The sequence below is a fragment of the Gobio gobio genome (assembly GCF_949357685.1).
Source record: "Gobio gobio genome assembly, chromosome: 10".
Taxonomy (NCBI): domain Eukaryota; kingdom Metazoa; phylum Chordata; class Actinopteri; order Cypriniformes; family Gobionidae; genus Gobio; species Gobio gobio.
In genome coordinates, this window is record NC_137116.1 from 9,582,540 (window position 1) to 9,597,611 (window position 15,072).

General features: G+C 39.3%; 1 protein-coding gene across 1 annotated transcript in view; it reads right to left on the reverse strand.

Annotated features, from left to right (window-relative positions):
* Positions 1 to 3,559: 3,559 nt before the first annotated feature.
* Positions 3,560 to 15,072, reverse strand: part of cacna2d3a (calcium channel, voltage-dependent, alpha 2/delta subunit 3a) — a gene marked incomplete at its 5' end in the record, with an annotated part of 142,230 nt that continues 130,717 nt past the window's right edge. Inside the window, 7 exons of the mRNA XM_079826478.1 lie at positions 3,560 to 3,891; positions 6,507 to 6,591; positions 7,458 to 7,568; positions 9,169 to 9,283; positions 9,703 to 9,758; positions 9,925 to 9,977; positions 12,634 to 12,709. Coding sequence (XP_079682604.1) covers positions 3,796 to 3,891; positions 6,507 to 6,591; positions 7,458 to 7,568; positions 9,169 to 9,283; positions 9,703 to 9,758; positions 9,925 to 9,977; positions 12,634 to 12,709 — 592 coding nt within the window. The 3' untranslated portion in view covers positions 3,560 to 3,795. The remainder of the gene's footprint in view (positions 3,892 to 6,506; positions 6,592 to 7,457; positions 7,569 to 9,168; positions 9,284 to 9,702; positions 9,759 to 9,924; positions 9,978 to 12,633; positions 12,710 to 15,072) is intronic.

Genomic DNA, 15,072 nt, shown 5'->3' on the forward strand with positions numbered 1-15,072 from the left:
CAAATATGAATTTCCACCAGTGAGCCTACTTGCACAGACCTTGTGCAAAGTCAGGGAGGATGAGGAGCAGGTCTTGCTAGTTGTGCACTACTGGCCCAACTAATGTTCCCAGAACTAATGCTCCTTGCGACAGCCCCTCCCTGGCGGATTCCTCTGAGGAAGGATCTACTTTCTCAGAGACGGGACACCCTATAACACCCACGCCCAGACCTCTGGAAAAAGACGCAGAGGTTCTAGGTTACCCCAAGAGGTACGTAACCCCATCACTTTGGCTCAAGCACCATCTACGAGACATGCTTTTGCCTTGAAGTGGAACCTGTTCGTCAAGTGGTGTTCTTCTCACCGAGAAGACCCCCGAAGATGTTCTATCGGGTCTGTGCTTTCCTTTCTGCAGCAAGGGCTGGAGCGAATGCACCCTCCAAATGTATGCTGCCGCAACATCTACATATCATGACCCCATTGGAGGTAAGTCGGTTGGGAAGCACGACCTGGGGCCTCATTTATAAACATTGCGTACGCACAAAAGAAGGCGTACGCCGCTCTCTACGCAATAATTGGTATTTATAAAAAGCAAACTTGACGGGAAAATGTGCGGTCCTTCACGCAAGCTCTGACCCAGGCGTACGCACAAAAACGGGTGAAATGAGAAATGGCGACATCGTCGGCAGAAGGAAGAAACACGTGAAACTGTAGACCGTTGTGTAAAATATTTGTGAAATATGTTCTGCAATAATATTGCCATGTTATGCAATTCATCCTCATAAATATTATGGTAAACAGAACGAAATAATGTACAAAACTGATTTTCTCGCCAATGTGTCCATCTGGCGGAGCACATATAGATGCAATAAGATAGACAGACAGATCGATAATTAGGGATTATATATAGATAGATAGATAAATAGATAGATAGATGTAGTAATTGTCCACTGGGGAAAGTTGTTTTCATAGTAAAAATTTATTTATCAGCTACGGAATCATGGTATTCATGCATATGCCTTTAGTTTGTTTTATTTTTGATAAAATAACATATGACGTATGTCTCAACCATTCAGAAAGCTGCAAGACATTACATTTACACTCAACTATTTCCCATTTCCACGTAGATTATAACCGACATATGTAACTTGTCAAATGCAATTAAATGGATGGAAATAAAATGCCCCATCACAATGCACCTCGCCACCTCGCCAACGATAACTTCTACTTCACAGTGAAGTTACGTTTTTTTAATTTCCTCACTGTGTTTGCCATGATTTCGCAATCGATGAATATTAACTTGTGGGCGTTTCACGGACTATTTATGGGCAACTATGGGCATGACATGAAGCCGCAAAAGCTGCGCTACATTTAGAATTGATTGTGATTTATTAAGGGAAAACTGCGTAGGATGTGCGTGCGCACGGTTCTATAAATCCGAATATTCCTGTGCGTACGCACGTCCTATGTTTCATCCGTACGCCACTTCTGACGCAAATCCTACGCAAAGTTTTATAAATGAGGCCCCTGGTCATCAGGTCCCTAGGGGGGACAAACGGTTAAATCATCCTCAACCTCCCTCCATGCCCTCTTGGGATCTTGCTCTGGTGCTTAGAGCACTTCAGAATGCCCCATTTGAGCCTTTGCCGTCAGTAGAGCCAAAGATTCTGTCTATGAAGACTTTGCTGCTGACCGCACTGGCCTCTATAAAGGGTAAAGGACCTGCTGGCATTTTTGGTTAACGAGGCAGGAGGCAGACTCAGTCCTGGATTTGCTCTGTCCCATCTGCGCTCTGCATTTGTACATGGACAGAACACAAAGCTTAGGGACTCTGAGCAGATCTTTGTCTGCTATGGAGGCCAGCAGAAGGGAAAGGTTGTCTCCATGCAGAGGATGGCCCACTGGATAGTGGATGCCATCGCCTTGGCTTACTGCCCTGCCCGCTCAGGTTGAGAGCTCACTCTACCAGAAGTGTTGCATCCTCCTGTGTGCTGGCACGTGGCGCTTCGCTAACAGATATTTGTAGAACTGCGGGCTGGGCAACACCTAACATGTTCGCTAGATTCTATAGCCTTCGTGTAGAGCCGGTATCCTCCTGTGTTCTCAACTCAAATGAGTAGAAGCACAGAGAGACCCGACTGTAATACGACCTGAACTCTGGTGCTTATATTCTCCAGAGCTAAGAACTTGTCGAGTCCTCCAACACCTTCGGTGCCTGGTGGAGCGTCTGGTGCTAGGCTTATTGCTGTTGAATCCCTGAGAACCGGTTCTAGGGTGGGTACCGTATGTGTGACCCTGAGGGGATCCAATAAGTGCATCTTCCACAGTTGCTCCTAAACGGAAGCCGATGGGAACATCGTGGTTACGTATGTAACCCTCGTTCCCTGAAGGAGGGAACGGAGATGCCACGTCTGTCACCACAACTGCTGGTCCACTGGCTCGGCTCCTCAGAAAATGAAGTATTGCATTGTACCTGCTACTCGTTATGTACCCGCGCTGCTACTTACACTCTATGTAGATTAGCTTCTCTAGCGAGATTCCTATTTGTTGGTCATCCGACATGACGTCTCCGTTCCCTCCTTCAGGGAACGAGGGTTACATACATAACTGAGATGAGGGAACGAGGGTTATATACATAACTGAGATGTTTTCTAAGAGCATTATGCATATTATCATTATTTGACCAGACTTCTGTCTAGATAAACTCAGCACCAGACATCACACTCACGGATCGGAAACGTTAGAAATGTTAAAAGATATTCAGGAGTTTTAATTTGAGGCACTTGACGCTGAATGTAAGGATGTTTAACTATGAGATATGGAAAAAGTCACTAACCCTTTGCCAATAAAATGTATTAAAGCTACGCAAGCTATTCTGCATCAATCTATCCATGCATACACACTCCACAATCTCTCTTCCTCTTGTCTTGAGTTCTGCTGACAGAACTGAACTTTAAACTGACATGAGACTTGTGCACAGAATGGCAACACGCATGATAAATATGCACACAAATGTGCAAAAACAAAATCATCAAACATCAACTCACTCCTTTGTCTCTTTGTATTTTTATAAAGATTTATTTCAAAAGTACACAAACTGCAGTTGTATCTCTTATATAAGGCAATGTCCACACAGAACATCCACTCTTGTTACACACGTCACTATTGCATTTGTCACAGTTGTATGGCTGAAAATCATAAATACCATAACTTGTTACAGAACAAGAAATTTCAAATTTATGACACAATTGTATGTGATTGTAGATATCCTACTTAAATTCAGTTCATTAGCACAGTTACCAGTCTCCTGTAGCCTTGCTTGTAAAATGTTTCCTATTAACTATGTGAACATAAAATATGGTAAGACTTTACAGTAAGGTTTCATTTGTTAACATTAGTTAACTACATTGAACAATAATTCAACAGCATTTATTAATCTTAGTTAATTTCAACATTTACTAATATATTATCAAAATTAAAAGTTGTATCTGTAAACATTCGTTAATGCACTGTGAACTAACGTGAACAAACATCTTTTTATATTAACTAACATTAACAAAGGTTGATAAATGCCGTAAAAATATATTTCTCTTTGTCAGTTCATGTTAGTTAATGCATTAACTAATGCTAATAAATTAAATCTTAATGTAAAGTGCTACCTTAAAATATATATTTTTCTGTATGAAGCTGTCTATCAACAAGTGATTCTGATGAGTTAAGTTTTTCAGTGTAAATCAATATTTATATAATCACTTTTTGCATGCTGGACGGAGTCAAACTGGCCGAGGAGGGAGAAGGGGGCGGAGCCTGTTTTCATCACCTGGGAAAGATGGTGACTATCAGGAATACAAGAACTGTGGCTGTTAGTGATGGAGTCAAGCTCACGGAACCACCACACTCCATTGAGTTTTCCTGCAGAAGGATCAAACAAGGACAACATTATTTAATATCAGAATTATGAACTCTATGGCTGAGTACGAAAGCTGGAAACTTTTGCCATGCAGGCAGTGGCCACCAATGTGCATCTGATTCCAATGTTAGCAATGTAAAATCCTTTCTACTGAATTGCAGAAATGGAATGTGAAGAGTTTTCAGCTTATCTGAATCATTTTCTATCAATAAATATTAGTTTACTATTACTCTAAAGCTTGCTGACAATATGGTAGTGTTGTAGTAAAGACCTTGAGACCAAGACCAAGACCAGACCAGACCAGCACCCCTTAAATTCATAAAGATTTGAATAAATAAATATAATTAGAATAAGACACTATATAGAGCTGTTATACCAATCAAATTAAATTATTAACAACAAAATTAATCTTTGCACTGCAGAGGTGGTACAGAATATGCTGAATTGGTAAATTACAAATAAATAATGTTGAGAATGTTTTTTAATTTTTTTTATTGAATGTTTGTATAAAAGCAATATCATGTTTGCAGTCATGTTCAAATTTGTGAAAACAGTTATCTTGCTCTTGTGATATTGCTTAATGATATCGCATGTTATAATATAAAAATCCAGATCTCATACAAGTTCTTTTTAGCAACAATATCTTCATTTTAGTGACATTTTTGACAGAACCCCTCATTCATTTCTGCACAGTAAACCAGCACAATAAATGAATCAAATTAGTGCATAAGACTGACATGACACCTTCATAATCATGACATGACACGTCATGAATATGAAGGAGTTTGTATGCATGTTTATGACAACTGTCATTAAGTGTCTTTCGCTCAATTATGTCATTTTTAATGCAAAGATGACATTATTTGAGATGTCTTTGTTATGACAACTTGACATAAACCAATACATCATAACCTGTCAGTGTCTTTGTCATGACAACTTGACATTACCAAGACATCATAACCTGTCATAAATCTGTCATAAACATGACATAGCAGATCAATTATCAAATTTAAGAAACCACTTAGCTTTATAGGGTTAACATTAAACTGTCGTGGTTGGTTTTGATGTTGACTGAGGCCATTATAATGTCATGGATTTTGATAAAATCAATCATCCAATAATAATAATTAAAATGGATAAAATTATATTTTATTGCATTTGGAGACTGATTCACCCAAAATTAAATGAAAACAGTACAATGGTGGGTTAAGCAATGCAGCGTTTGGTCCATATCACTGCAAAAACAGTTAATTACCGCATCCCACACATTTATATTTTCTTGAAATGCTTTTTTACATCATGGATAAGTCCAGGTAAGACACCATCATAATGGCGTACACCTAACCAGTGCTGCCACATTTTGAGGTGAGTTTTCAATGATTTTCTCTATGACACCATAGTTTAGGTCAAGAAGAATATTTATGACACTGTTCTAAAATAATTTGACAGAGCATTGACACTTAATGACAAATTCAATTTGTACCACTGAAAAAAATTGTCATAAAAAAATCATGACATTATAATAGCCTCATGACAGCCAATGTTAAAAACAACCACATAACAGTTTAATCTAATGTTAACCTATAAAGCTAAGTCGTTTCTTAAGTTTGATAATTAATCTGCTATGTCATGTTTATGACCGGTTATGTTGTCTAATGTCAAGTTGTCATGACAAAGACACTGACAGGTTATGATGTATTGGTTTATGTCAAGTTGTCATAACTAAGACATCTCAAATAATGTCATCTTTGCATTAAAAATGACATAATTGAGCCAATGACACTTAATGACAGTTGTCATAAACATGCATAAAAACTTGTGTCATGTCATGATTATGAAAGTGTCATGTCTTATGCACACCCCTTCAAGTAAAGTGTTACCGAAATGGTTTATTAATTGCATCTGAAGCAGGAAGTTTTACATCACTAATGATGTTAAAAAATAAATCAGACAATGCACCAACATCAGCGTGCGCTAGTGGTAAATAAAAACACCATGATGAATCACACTTTGGCAGTTGTAGTTTTTAAGTGTGCTGAAAAAAGAGGACGTGGCGAAAGAGGAAGGGAAGAATTTTTAAGTTTTAGCGACATGTCGCGTTGATTTCATGTCGTATTTTTATTGGCTGGTCAGTAGACGTAGGCCGTGGCAGCAAACACACGGTGCGGGGATCATGCTGAACTTCTGACACTGTCAGAAAATGATCAAAGGTCTCAAGACTGTGACAACGGCCATCTTTGAACCCCTCTCACTGTACGACATAGGACCACCGATTAGGAGCAACGATCACAGAAATCATCACAATTGTTTCACGATGGCAATCTTTCGTTTGGGACAGCCGAAGATCGTGCAGTGTGTCCCGGGCTTAAGTCTGAGACCAAGACAAGACCAAGACCTTCAAAAAAGACCGGTCTCGAGGACTACAACACTACAATATGGTGCCATGGCGTTGCTATTACAAAAGAATAAAATATTGAAAACATTCAAATGCTAATAATGCATGTTGCTATTTAGACTGGTCTGCAAGTAGCATCTACCTGCAATAAATGGTTATTTAAAACATTTCTGAACCTCTGTCACAGCTAAAACTCTTTTCAGTTCTCGCTTGTTGCCGTACCTCATGATGGAAGGGGTGGCACGTGTCTGGCCGCCTTCTGTCCTTCTGAAACTTCAACCGTTCACATTTCAGAGACTCATTATGTGCAATGGAATTAAGGGAAAAAATCCGACAAAGGACAGTTTTGAAAACATAGAGGAAAACAAAGACCATAGAGAAGCAAATTGCCAGTTGCATAAACGTATAGCCATCATGTTAAAACTGTGTTTTAAGAACTAGTTTGACCAACTAGCATTTAAACAAGAGGCAATCACTCTAACTTGTCCGATTTACCTTTTTATGACAAATTTTTAAGACTAGTCTAAGCAGTTTTTATGCAACTGGCCACAGGAGCTTTTACTTTTATCTGCTGTTTAAAATTTAAATTATTCAACTATTAAAATCAAAAAGATTCTGAATACAACGGGAATGACACTTTATTTCGATAGTTCACTTTAGACAGTCTACTAACTATAAGTAACTTTGAAAGTAAATGTCAACTTATTCTACTAACCCGAACCCTAGAGTTAGTTGACATGTAGTTGCTAAATTACTTATAGAATCGGTAGAGAATCGGTCCCTAATCTAAAGTGTGATTAGGGACACTTTAGATTAGGGACCGATTCTCTATTAACTAACTATTAACTATGACTTTTGCCTCAATTAACTCCTAATTACTGCTTATTAATAGTTAGAAAGGTAGTTGCTAAGTTTAGATAATGGGTAGGATTAAGGGATGCAGAATATGGTCATGCAGAATAAGGCATTAATGTGTGCTTCATAAGCCAATATCCTAGAAATATGCTTGTTAATGAGCAACTAGTTAATAGTGAGAATTGGACCCTAAACTAATGTGTTACTGAAATAAAGTGTAACCATGGTCTCCACAGTGGGATATTAGCGTGAAATGAAAGGCTAAGAAAATGAAATAAAATTATAGTGACAGCACCTAGTTTTTCAATAAGGATATACATAATTTCGACGGGGTCCATGGTGACGGGTCCCAAGTCACTGCAGTCACATGTGTTGTCAATGACCACCATGAAAAGATTACTGCTGGGAATCTGCTGAATGACAAATGATCTGGGAAGGACACGAGAGAGCCAGTTAAATTCAAAGACTGCCTTTTTATCTGCACCAAAAAAGAAAAGTGTGGATGAAAGTGTCTTCTTCAGGAAGAGGCGTCAATGCTGTAAGGAATCTGTATGTAGGTAGACAAGTGTTCGTATACTGAAACGAATGAGCTCTCCACCTACACGTGTGTTTACACAAATGCACGCTGGTTAAAGATCGAAGATTTAAGGCTAATGATTTATTTCTTAATCATCATCTTCCCTCTTATTACATACAGGGTATGGCAGACAGTTTTGCGAGCACTGGCTCCTTCATGAGAACTAGCATCATTTTGATGGAAAAGGAGTATTTAAGGTTAAAGAAGTATACAATATAGCTATTGCCAACAGTTTTGGGACGTCTGTCTTTACATGCACATGAATTTTAATGACATCCCATTCTTAATCCATAGGGTTTAATATGGAGTTGGCCCATGCCCTTTGCAGTTATAACAGCTTCAACTCTTCTGGTAAGGCTTTCCACAAGGTTTAGGAGTTTGTTTATGGGAATGTTTGACTATTCTACTAGAAGCACATTTGTGAGGCCAGGACTCTGCGCAGGACAGTCAAATTCCTCCACACCAAACTCGCTCATCCATGTCCTTATGGACCTTGCTTTGTGCACTGGTGCGCAGTCATGTTGGGGAAAGGGACATCCCCAAACTGTTCCCACAAAGTTGGGAGCATGAAATTGTCCAAAATGTCTTGGTATGCTGCAGCATTAACATTTCCTTTCACTGGAACTAAAGGGACAAGCCCAACCCCTGAAAAACAACCCCACACTATAATCCCCCCTCCATCAAACTTTACACTTGCACAATGCAGTACCGGCCTCCTGGCAACCGCCAAACCCAGACTCGTCCATGGAATTGCCAGACAGAGAAGCGTGGTTGATCACTCTAGAGAACACATCTCCACTGCTCTAGGGTCCAGTGGTGGCGTGCTTTACCCCACTGCATCCCACGCTTTGCATTGCACTTGGTGATGTAAGGCTTGGATGCAGCTGCTCGGCCATGGAAACCCATTCCATGAAGCTCTACGCACTGTTCTTGAGCTAATCAGCAGCCCACATGAAGTTTGGAGGTCTGTAGCTATTGACTCTGCAGAAAGTTGGCGACTTATGTGCACTGTGCGCCTCAGCATGCGCTGACCCCGCTCTGTGATTTTACGTGGCCTACCACTTCGTGGCTGTTGTTCCCAATTGCTTCCACTTCGTTATAATACCACTAACAGTTGACCGTGGAATATTTAGTTGTGAGGAAATTTCATGAATGGACTTATTGCACAGGTGGCATCCTATCACGATACCACGCTTGAATTCAATGAGCTCCTGAGAGCGACAGATTCTTTCACAAATGTTTGTAGAAGCGTCTGCATGCCTAGTGCTTTTCACACCTGTGGCCATGGAAGTGATTGGAACACATTAATTGAATGATACGGAGGGGTGTCCCAATACTTATGGCAATATAGTGTATGTGAGTGAACTGACCATATGAAGGTTGTTTGATGTCTTTCAGCTGACCCCAACTGTCCTATGTATGTGTTTATGTGATTGTAAGTATTGTACATACTTAACACAGCTTTCACAGTCAATATTCCCCACAGTTTCTTTAATGGTGCGCTCAGACACGAATGCTGGATACTCTGTATCACAAGGGACCAACATAGTTCTGCCTCCTCTCTGAGCTAGAGAGAGAAACAGAGAGAAAAACATTGTTCTTCAAATAGTTTTCCTGCGGCAGGGGTTATCTGTATCACTGGATGGACATAAAATACTGTACAAAATTATGCAAACACAGACATGAATGACAGGCATGCAGTTCTGTTCAACCTGCTTTAACGCACACATTTTATTTCTACAGATTGTTTTTTCAGTCACCCAGTGTTAAAACTGAAGTTTCACAAGTCATGCAAAGATTTCACATCTGGAAGAGCACACGTTTTTTGTGTGCGTACGTTCGTTCTCTGAATCACACGTACGCACATTGGAGAAATGATTGTAAGATCAAATGTAAGATAGTTTCTATGCAACATTTTTTAAATAAGGCCCCTGATGCCATCAACACATCAGACACAGCCTCATAAACACATACTATCAAACATACCCTTAATGGTGAGGTCAGAGTACCACCAGCTGTACAGGTTGAACTCAACCAGAAATCTGCAAAAGCAAAGGAAAAAGGGCAATAATGAAAGCAGGTACTGGAAAGAGGATAAGATATATTAAGAAGTACAGTAATCTTATTTAGATTTTACATTTGTACTGAAGTTTTCAGATTTGTAAAACTCAAAACATCAGAGACGAGTTCATAAGATCAGAGACTTACATGACAAACTCAGTCAGTAGCCACCGGACAGCTGCGAATAGAGCAAAGTAGGGCTGCAAGAAAAGAACAATAAGCAATCAAACACAGAGAGGCACAGAGTTGTTAAATTATTATGGCAGGATTTTGGTTATGGATGTGGCAGAGCCATCAAAGAGTACATGTGACAGGGTAATACTTTATAATAACGTTCAGTTATAAGTCACTTATAAGTTATTAGTTAATGATGAACTAATCATTTACAAAACATGACTATACATTCACAAATGAATAATAAGTGATATGCTAACATTTTATGTTTTGTTAATTCAGTTAAATCATTTATAAATTATTAGTTAACAAATTCATAAATTATTAATAAGGGGTATGCTATACCGCATATCCATATATATATCATATATGTGATGAATGGTTTACACTTTAGATTAGGGGATGCAGAAAGTGTTGTAAATGACTTGTATATGCATACAAGCAATGTAAAAAGTAACAAAGATATACAAATGATATATAACACATTTACAAGTGATGAATGGTTCACACTTTAGATTAGGGGATGCAGAAAGCTTTGTAAATTATTTATTCAAGCCTTTACGCATCATCTGTAAGCAATTAATACATGTTTATCCCCTTGAAAACAACTACATTACTCTTCTTACAAAATGCTGATTTAGCAGACCTGCATGTTTGTGCTTTTGAACACAGACCAGCTTATACTGAAAATGTACTAATGGTCTGTTCATAATTTGTCCAAGATTAACATTTTTTTAAAGATAATTTACAGCACATTTGTATATCGTTAGCATACCACTTATTAATAAGTTATATTTGTATAGTCATGTTTTGTAAATTGTTAGTTCATCATTCACTAATAATTAATAAATGACTTATAACTGAATTAACAAAACATAAAATATTAGCATATCATCTATTAATCATTTGTGAACATATAGTCATGTTTTGAAAATGATTAGTTCATCATTAACTAATAACTTGTAAATGACTTATAACTAAACGTTTTTATAAAGTGTTACCGTTACCTTTTCTCATCTGGGCTGGGCTTGCTTGTTTTTAATATAAAAGGGTTATATTTTTTGCAAATATAAAGGCCGTTTCACATCAAAAGCTAAATGAATAAGCAAAATTCACGTTTGTACAGTAGATGCTGCAGATCAAACAAACCAATACATTGTCCGTCAATACATGGGAAAACAAAGTAACTTGCGTTGTTTAAAAAAGTAAATCTGATATTTTATTGTAAATCTAAAAGTAATGCGTTACTTTAGTTACTTGGGAAAAGTAATCTGATTACGTAACTTGCATTACTTGTAATGCGTTACCCCCAATACTGACTATAAGTAACTTTACAACTACATGTCAACTAAAAAAGTTTGACATAAATACTACAATGATTTATAAGTGATATATAGTGTATCAATTAATAACTCATCAATCATTTACTATTAATCTGTTTGATTGTTTTCATTATTTACAATTTTGTTTAAATATAATTTATAGTACATTTGCACTACATTGTAGGCCTACTAATACTCTAATGGTCTAATGAGAGTTTGTTGACATGTAGTTGCAAAGTTACTTATAGTTCGTAGAATGTCTAAAGGTGTCAGGGTTCTGTCACTTCGGTCTAGTTTACTCTTGGTTTGTGACAGAGCCCTGACACTCCTGTATTGTTTGTCTTGTGTGAGCGCGCAGCTTTGAGCATGCTCGAGCTGCGTGCTCTTCTGTCCTTGTGTTTTGTGTGCGGGCGTGGTGTTCGGATCCCAGCACTTCGGTCTAGTTTGGGTTTCAGTTTTGGGTTGGGATTCGGACATTCATGCTCCGCGTGTTTGTTTTGTCACTCTGTCTTGTCACGTGAGCGCGTGCTCTTCTGTCTGTGTAGCACACGGTTCATGTTTTCATCGGCCGTGTGCTTTCATGTTATGTTTTGTCTTATGTTGTGTAGCACGTGGTTGGTGTTTTTCACTGGCTACGTGCTACGTCATGTTGTCATGTTTTGTGTGAACATGCAGCTGATGAGTTCTCATTAGCTGCATGTTCATGTCATGTTTGGTGTGAGCACATGTCTTGTTAAGTGTTTCTTTGTGACATGTGCTCGTGTCCATTGTCTAACCCCGCCCACCTTGTTTCCAGATTATTGGTTCATTTGCCCCACCTGTCTTCCTTCGTTACCCTCTTTTGTTTGTTCCCTATTTAATATCCTTGTGTTTGCAGTCCAGTGCGGTATCGTCGTCGTATTAACCTCATGGTTTCCTGCTCCAGTCAAGTCAAGCCTAGCCAAGTCTGTTTTTCCCCCTCGGGTAGTTTGTTTTATCTTGTTTTATTTTGTTGTTATCATCATTATAAAGTCCATTATTCAACTGCATCATTGAGTCCTCGCTCCTTTCCCTTCACAAACCCTGACAAAAGGGGACTATTGAAATAAAGTGTAACCATTGATGCACGTATAGACATTATGCATGAAAGTATCCAAACATGATGATACTATTTTGATGGGGACGTCTGCAGTGAACCGATGTGAAGCTGATATTATGAGCTGTGTGTAACGAGCACTTAAATGATGGGGCAAATAAGAAAATATGTTTCAGTGTTTTGCTTTTGCAAAAATATGAGAGAAACCATATAAAGACACAGAATCAGAAAAACTGGAATGAAGAATACATGCAACTTAACAGATGTACTGTAAGCAGTACTCACATGTAAGAGTGTGTGTGCTGTATCACTGGTCTGTGCGTACACCCTACAGATGGCCCGATAGTCATACAGATTCACCCTGAAAACAAATCCGCAGATTTTTCATTCTTCAAGTATTATTGTTAATACATGTTATCCAGGACTGCTATAAAATGCATTATAAAAATGCAAATGTTTGTGTATGAACTCACTGAACTAATGACATATTATACCATAGGGAAAATGAACACACCTGTGCAATAAACATTTACATTATATATATATATATTGTTTTTAATTTCTGTAATGAGAATGTGTGTGTGTGTGTGTGGCCCTGAACTGGCCTCCTTTTACATCACATTGTAAATCAGAGATAATTATAATTATTGCTCGCAGCTCTTCCTGTACCTCAACCCCTGATGTGTACGGATGGTTCATTTTGCCTCCATGTGTATGAGCGAGAGCTTTCTTTGCATTAATTTATGTTTTTGTGTGTGACCTTCTGTTGTCAGTATGCATATGGGGGGATATTTATGAGAAGAAAAGCACTGAATGTACACAGCATCTATTGTCTCTGTTAGATTTGTTATTTCATATTCTGATTGAGTTCTGTGATATAGAAGTATATGTCGAAAACCTGTTTCTGCTGAACCTTTTGAACCGTGTGCCTAGAAGGGCAATTTTCCACCTTACTAGCCAACCCTGAAAAAACTGTTCTATGTATATATTGGCATGGAACTTTGGACATACCATTGCCACCCAACTTAGACTAGGTCTACCTACTGGTCAGAAATGGTAAATATGTTACAACAAGTGTTGTCTGTGATCATTTGACTAAACAAATCTACTAAAACTCAGGATGTGAATGATTTTGCCCAGTTTGTTTTAATTTGATTATAACAGGTAGGTTTATTAGCAGATATGGCAGGAACACAATGCATACACAGGTAAGTGATGCTATTGGAGATTGTTATCATGTGACATCACACTGCTCGCAGCAGATGATGGTGGGCAGCATCCCAGACCCTCTTGTTCTCACAGAACCAGTGATTCACTGCTGGGACATCCGATGGTTCCCCACCCTAGGGTAACCAGAGGTGCTGAGTATGCACTGAAACAATGTTAATCAAGTCTCAGGTTGTCTTAGCGAGTTTTGGGCACACTCTGCCCATGCCAGGAACCAGTGCCAGTGGTTCTGGTGGCTGTGGTAGAAGGTGCAAAGAATGATGTTTGTCTGTTTGTTTGAGGGTGGCATCCAGACAATAGGCTGGTGGTCACACCCAGGAATGAAAAGAAGGCCTTCCAGACTCAGGAGATAAACTGTAGTCCTCTATCCAAGACAATATCTTCTGGCAAGCCGAAGTTCTTGAAGACATGGTTGAAGAGTAATTCTGCCAATTTTGTGGAATGCAAGTGCAATAATTTGAGGCTGGCAGGTCTGTCATAAAAACCACTCCCAGATGTGACCATGGTCTTCATTGAAAGGGCAATGGGAGCAGCTTTCCGGTTGGTTGGGTGGTGAGGTGTCTTTCCCATGGTGCATTTTTTATAGCCTTGGATGAATCTTGTGATGTTGTTTCATCCTAGGCCACCAGAACCATCCCAGGATGAGCAAGAGGGTACAAATGGTCCCAGGGTGACCAGTGCCAACAGAGGTGTGGATTGATTCGATGAGAGGAATCCGCTGAAATGTTGGTACATAAGTTTTGATTGAAGGGCAGTCTGATTCAGTGGCGGCCGCCTGTGCAATCCTATTGTCCAGAGTCCACTGGATGAGACTGGATAGCAGGATTGACTCTGGATGATCAGAAACTTTCTCAGGAGTAAGCAGGCAGGATAGAGCATTGGCCTTACAGTTCTTTGACCCTTGACAATAGGTAATGGTAAGATTAAATTGGGTAAAAAAGAAGAGGAGAGGACGGCACCTACTCCTGAGGTGGAGGCACCAACCTCGGCAATGAAGGGTTTCTCTGGATCAGGATGATGAAGTAAGGGTGCTGATGTGAAGGCTTTCTTCAGGGTATTGAAATTGTGGGCTGGCTTGGGTGGCCAGGACAGAGACTTGGGCTTCCTCCCAAAAAAAGAGGTTAACAGAGCTGTGACTATAGAAATTTGCAAACCCAAGGAAACATTGGAGTTCTTTGATGGTTGATGGAACAGGCCAGGATTTAACAGCTTCCACCTTCCCTTTGTCCATCTTGATGCCTTCTGTGCTGATGATGTAACCGAGGAACTGCGTGGAGCTCTGGTGGAATGAACACTTTCAGCTGGCAAGCAAGCTGAGGGAACATTATGGCAATGTTCGACCTCATTCCAGGAGTACACCAGGAAGCCATCGATGTAGACCAAGACGACTGGAAGATGACCGGAAGATCTCGTTCATAAATCCTTGGAACAAGGAGGGGGAGTTTACTAATCCATACGGCATTATCTGGTATTTATAGTAGCCTGATGTGTTGTGAA